The sequence below is a fragment of the Oncorhynchus keta genome, chromosome 24 (genome assembly GCF_023373465.1).
Source record: "Oncorhynchus keta strain PuntledgeMale-10-30-2019 chromosome 24, Oket_V2, whole genome shotgun sequence".
NCBI lineage: Eukaryota > Metazoa > Chordata > Actinopteri > Salmoniformes > Salmonidae > Oncorhynchus > Oncorhynchus keta.
In genome coordinates, this window is record NC_068444.1 from 30,979,169 (window position 1) to 30,985,896 (window position 6,728).

The 6,728-nt window shown below is 40.4% G+C and overlaps 1 protein-coding gene across 1 annotated transcript; it reads left to right on the top strand.

Annotated features, from left to right (window-relative positions):
* The first annotated feature begins 2,191 nt into the window (after window positions 1–2,191).
* Window positions 2,192–5,811, top strand: LOC118357379 (protein Tob1-like). Its single transcript, XM_035734413.2, has 2 exons — window positions 2,192–2,454; window positions 3,698–5,811. The coding sequence occupies exon 2, from the start codon at window positions 3,866–3,868 to the stop codon at window positions 4,853–4,855; it is 990 nt and encodes a 329-aa protein (XP_035590306.1). The 5' UTR covers window positions 2,192–2,454; window positions 3,698–3,865; the 3' UTR covers window positions 4,856–5,811.
* Window positions 5,812–6,728: the final 917 nt, after the last annotated feature.

Sequence of the window (6,728 nt, forward strand, 5' to 3'; positions counted from 1 at the left end):
TCAACCACAAAGACCAGGGAGGTTTTTACAATGCCTCGCAAAGAAGGGCACCTATTGGTAGATGGGTAAAAATCGAAATAAATCTGACATTGAATATCCCTTTGAGCATGGGGAAGTTATTAATTACACTTTGGATGGTGTATCAATACACCCAGTCACTCTGAAGATACAAGCGTCCTTCCTAACTCAGCTGTCGGTGTGGAAGGAAACCGCTCAGGTATTTCACCATAAGGCCAATGGTGACTTTAAAACAGTTACAGAGTTGAATGGCTGTGATAGGAGAAAACTGAGGATGGATCAACAACATTGTAGTTACTCCACAATAGTAACGTAAATGACAGCGTGAAAAGAAGGAAGCCTGTACAGAATATAAATATTCCAAAAACATTCATCCTGTTTGCAACAAGGCACAAAAGTAAAACTGCACAAAATGTGGCAAAGAAATTAACTTTATGTCCTGAATACAAAGTGTTATCTTTCAGGCAAATCAAACACATCACTGAGTATCACTCTTCGTATTTTCAAGCATGGTGGTGGCTGTATCATGTTAAGGGTATGCTTGTCATCGGAAAGGACTAGGGAGTTTTTAGGATAAAAAGAAGCGGAACAGAGATAAGCACAGGCAAAATCCTAGAGGAAAACCTGGTTCAGTCTGCTTTCCAATAGACACTGGGAGACAAATTCACCTTTCAGCAGGACAATAACCTAAAACACAAGGCCAAATATACACTGGAGTAGCTTACCAAGATGCATTTGAATGTTCCAGAGTGGCCTTGGTACAGTTTTCACTTAAATCGTCTTGAAAATCTATGGCAAGACTTGAAAATGGCTGTCTAGCAATGATCAACAACCAACTTGACTGTACAATCCAGGTGTGCAAAGCTCTTAAACTTACACAGAACGACTCAAAGCTGTAACCACAGGTGATTCTAACATGCATTCACTCCGGTGTGTGAATACTTATGTAAATGAGATATTTCTGTATATCATTTATAATACATTTGCAAAAATGTCTAAAACCATGATTTTAGAAGTAACACAACAAAATGTGGAATAAGTCGAGGTGTATGAATACTTTCTGAAGACACAGCACATAGTCATTGAACACTGGTCACTTTAAACATGTTTACATACTGTTTTACCCACTTCATATGTGTATATATATATATATATATATATATATATATATATATATATATATATATATATATATATATATATATATATATATATTGTTTATTTAAACCTTTATTTAACCTTTATTTAACTAGGCGAGTCAGTTAAAGAACATATTCTTACTTACAATACTGCACAGGAGGTTGGCGGCACCTTAACTGGGGAGGACAGGCTAGTGGTAATGGCTGGAGCAGTATGAGTGGAATGGTATCAAATACATCAAACACATGGTTTCCATGTGTCTGATGCCATTCCAATCGCACAGTTCTGGGTATTATTATGGGTAATCCTCCCCTTAGCAGCCTCCTGTGATATACTGTATTCTAGTCAAGGTTCATCCTATATAACTACTGCTGTACACACATGTTGTTGCATTGTTAGGTATTACTTCACTGTTGGAGCTGGACCTGCGATAACATCTGCAAAATATTTGTACGCGGCCAAACACAATTTGATTTGAACAAAGCAAATTCCTACACGGTGACATATGTCCTTCCGCCAAACTGTCTGTGCACTACTTCTCCTTTTCTACATACTTTTTGGCACAACGTCTCACAACGCTTATTGAATTTCCGAAATAATCATGCACGCGCAATCTTCGGCCATAATTAGAGCAACTACAACAAATCATTGTCTCTGATATTTGAGTCAATATATCTAACCCGTGTCAGTGTCAGTTGGTTTGCTATACAAATGAGTTTTCTTTGATTTACTACTTTCATTGTACACAAACCACCAAATAATTTATTTATGTTCAGTATCTCAACAATCTTCATTCAACATTATGACAACAATATGTAGTCCCAATGAACATGAAAAGCTTACCACTACCGTAATAGACCCTTATTATTGACTGACTTGCAGAACCTACAATTGGAACGTAAGATGAAGTAGTTCACGAATGACGAGAGACGAGTTTGGCCAATAGAATAGCGTTATTTGGTGTTGACCTCTGAGAGCCATATCACCGCCTACTTTATGTCCGTGGCGGAGTACAACCTATATAAACAAGTCAGTCCGCAATTTAAAGGGCAGAGTTGTAAAAACTCCCAGGCAGTAGGGAGTTAGCAATATCGCATTGATAACAGATATATTCAAAAACTCCAATTGACCTCCACATAACTCGACTGGAATAATAATTTAGATTTATAGTTACAGCAGTAGATTTTGTACAAGAAGGAAGTAACCATCTCGTTATTTTGTTACGTTAGCAAGCCATTCAAGCCATCGGTCTCCAGACAGTGCAAGGACCTGATGTAAATTTGTTTAACTCTAAATGTAAGTATAATTCTCTTCATCACTTCAATATAAGTCATTAGCAAGGCAGTCATTAAGCATTAGCTTGTCTCCAGGGATTTGACAAGCTAACGACCGCATTCTATGTCTTGTTTTGGTTGGGTAGCTAACGTTAGGTTGGTTAACGTGATAGCTACTAGCTAACGCGTTAACTTCTATAACTAACGATAGTTTGATCTCTAGATGGCTAGCTAGAAACTCATAAATCAGTCTAATCAGTCTATTTAGGCTAAAATCCAGAACCAGCGTTTTAGCTACCTTGGTGGTACTTGAACAACCTTAAAGGATATTTGGGGCAAGCCAACACACCTTATCCTTTGAACGTGAATCCCCTTCACTGTATTTATCAGGCAAAAACCTCCGGTATGCCAGCTGCAGTTTAGCCTACATCCCCTTCATATCCTGGTTGCGTAACTAGCTAACCATTGCGTTAAAGCTAGCTAGCGACGTTATTGGTTGGATTCAAGTGAAGCGAGGCAAACTATGATAAGGATTTGGATTGGACGTTTTGACCATTCGTATAATCTCATATAGATATAGCTAGTATTACCAGTCATTTTGATTAAAGGCATCTAGCTAGCTATGGTCGTGATCAGAAATTCAATGAGGATTACGTAACAAGGCTATCTGCGATTGCAGCTAGTTCAGCTCACCAGCTGCTCGCTTACATTCTAGTCAATGTTTGTGCCCGGTTTCTCCTGTTACCATCACTAACCAATATTATTCTTCCATCTCATCATATCAGATGAATTGGGGACGTGAGTGTATAATTGTTTCTCAAATAGATTATATCGCGTGAGGATACAATGTCTCGGATCATTTTGGCTAAATTGCGTTAAAAAGGGCCATGAGCCACCATTGTCCAGAGGTCAACTATGCTTGCCTTTAGTTGTCACTAATGCTAGAAAACCGCAGGGGGACACAGCCCTATTTATAACTGCTTATGTTGTACAGCCTACCGAGACACAGCAAAGCGAATGGCTGAACTGTAAATGCAATCAGGCTTATAAGGCCAACAGCTTTCCAACTGAGCTAAAATAATATGCCATTTAGCAAACCATATCCAAAGGGACTTATTCATGCTCGCATACATTTTTATTTTTTTGTATGGGTGGACTCGTACATATTACTTGTATGAATATGCAGTTATAATATTGGACAGTAGATTTAGCTGTATAGCATTTTTTTTATTTTTATGTTTAATGTCTTTTCCCTCTTATTCCAGGTTTAGGAACCCTACCCTGTGAAAGGAAGGATATTGGTTTCAGCAACCAGCACTTAATCAGTGTCCCTGTTTGGCCCAAACTGATTACCACTGCCTTGGAGGTTTTTGCAACACTCAGGAATACCAACTCATAACGAAAAAACAACCTGCCGCAACCGTGAAGCAGCTATGCAGCTTGAAATCCAAGTAGCCCTCAACTTTATTATTTCCTATTTGTACAACAAACTCCCCAGAAGGCGTGTGAACATCTTCGGTGAGGAGCTCGAGAGGCAGCTGAAGAAGAAGTATGAAGGTCACTGGTACACTGATAAGCCATATAAGGGCTCTGGGTATAGGTGCATCCATGTAGGGGAGAAGGTGGACCCTGTGGTGGAGCAGGCAGCCAAGGAGAGTGGCCTGGATATTGACGATGTCCGGAATAACCTCCCTCAGGAACTTAGTGTGTGGATTGACCCCTTTGAGGTGTCCTACCAGATTGGGGAGAAGGGGCCGGTCAAGGTGCTGTACGTGGACGATAACAATGAGAACGGGTCCGAGCTGGACAAGGAGATCAAGAACAGCTTCAACCCAGAGGCCCAGGTCTTCATGCCCATCAGTGACCCTATTGGGGCCTGTTCTGAGTCCAGCTCTCCCTCACCACCCTTTGGGCAGTCTGCGGCTGTCAGCCCCTCCTTCATGCCACGCTCCACCCAGCCTATAACCTTTACCACCGCCACCTTTGCAGCCACCAAGTTCGGCTCCACCAAGATGAAGAGCTCCGGCCGCAACAACGGTAATGGCAGCAACGGAGGAAACTGCAACAAGGTGGCCCGTACCTCACCCACCAACAACCTCGGGCTGAATGTGAACACCCTGCTGAAGCAAAAAGCCATGTCCACCTCCATGCTCTCTCTGTACGGCCTGGGCCAGCAGCAGAAGGCCTCGGCACTCTCTCCTAATGCTAAGGAGTTTGTGTTTCCAAGCCTCCAGGGTCAGGGGAGCCCCAGTGGAGTGTTCCCCAGCGAGGGGGCACTCAGCCCGCTGCAGTACAACAATGCCTTTGATGTGTTCGCGGCCTACGGCGGTCTCAATGACAAGTCCCTCATGGATGGGCTGAACTTCAGTCTCGGCAACATGCAGTATTCGAACCAGCAATTCCAGCCGGTGATGGCTAACTAAAGATGAAACGACGACGTGATGTTATTTATGAATGACGACGGTGGCTCGAAGAGAAGGAAAAACACATGAAAAATAACTGGACTTTCAAGGAAATCATGACGAGGGTCCTCTGAGGAGCTCTGTCTAGTCAGTGAAGCAGCATGTGCCCAAGGGTGTCTTTTTTTTTTTTCATTTTTTTTTTTTTCTACCCCCCTTGAGTTTTTTTGCTTAAAGCTTGTTGTACAAATGCGTCCAAGCTTGGTTACTTAAATTCAACATGCATTGTGTTTCTCTTTTCCTTTTTGCCAACCAAGCACAATTTTTTTACTATGTTGGGAAAAACAAAAAATGCTCCGTAACATGAGAAAAAAAACAAAAATACAATCTTCAAGTTCAGGCCTCTTACAGTATTTTACAGGTGGTAAGACATGGCTGATTTTTATGAATTGGCACTACTACATGGGGTTACTTGGTCTTTTTCTAACTGTATAATTTAATTTAGTACAGAGTTTGTAAGATATCAGAGTATATTGTTTCTATGACATGGTATTGCATTTATATCTTTTTACTACTCCAGTGATCTGTGATGGCTGCAGCAGCTTTTCGTTATGTTTGTTTTTTTTAAAGATAAAGAAATCCATCTTTAAAATGCATCAAATATTCTAAAGATTGTGTACATAGTATTCCTTAGTGGTGGAATTCAAAGTGTACGAGTTGTATTTTCTGTTAAGAGTTGACCGATTTTGCTATATTATGGACAAATGTAATCGTATAAATTAATTTTGTACCAACATTGTGCAATACTTGATAAAAATACAGTATAAAAAAAAGTATTTTGAGTCAGTGTCTTACATGTCAAGAGGGACTGAGAGTTTATATTAAGTTTGTATTAAAAATGCTTAAATTAAATGCTTGTCTTTTATTTTTTTTAATTTCATATTTGCACCCTGGTCTTTTTAATAAAATAAACTAGTCAATGTGATTTGTGGACATTGGATTTATTAAGGACAGGAAGCACACTTGCATTTATTAGACTCAAGCTCATTGGTCATCTTGCTACAAATAACTTATTACATGGGGGATTTATTTAGGCTCAACCAGGGCAAGGCCTGACTCCTCACTATGCCAGGGATGGTGTTGGTGTGTTCCATTATAGTAGTCCAGCAGTAAGGCTGATCATTTCACATCTACCATCTGAACAACCTTGGCTATTGGGCAAGCCTTGGCCCTGGACAGATAAAGGCTAATGATAGCCGTGTTAGTTTAGAACCATATGTCTCATACCCAATGGCGGTTTAAGATAAAATGCACGAAGCTAATGGACAGAATGAATTGCCAGTTTATCTCTAAAACCATACCCAAAATCTACACTTCATATGGCCACTACTCCAATGTTGTGCATGTGAACTCCCAGGCTATTCATGATTATGGAACACTATGCATATGGCATATCAGTTCCTTCAGAGGACCCAAAGTCCATGCACATCACTGGGAAGCTTAACATGTGATTTGTGACAAACTGCTTGAGGGGCAATTTGTGTCACTTGTCAAATCAAAATTTGATTCCTCCCTCTCCCATCCAATCTTAAGTTTCCAAGGTTTGTTTTGGGACTCTTGTGTTACTGGGATTTTTAAGGGGGAAGTCTATCTACCGATACATTTACAAGTTCAGTGGAGGGAAGACAGGGGTTTTAAGCCCTACACTATAAGTGTGTAGATAAGGCTACACAGTAACACCTGCCTGTGTGTTGGCCTGAGATCTCATTAGACTATGGAGTGTCATGTAAAGTGAATTGGAGCTCATTTAAGGCTAGAACAGGCCAAACATTCACCATGGTTTAGTGCTTCAACAGCTTAACTCGCCAAACAGATAATCACATTTGCAATTCTGTAT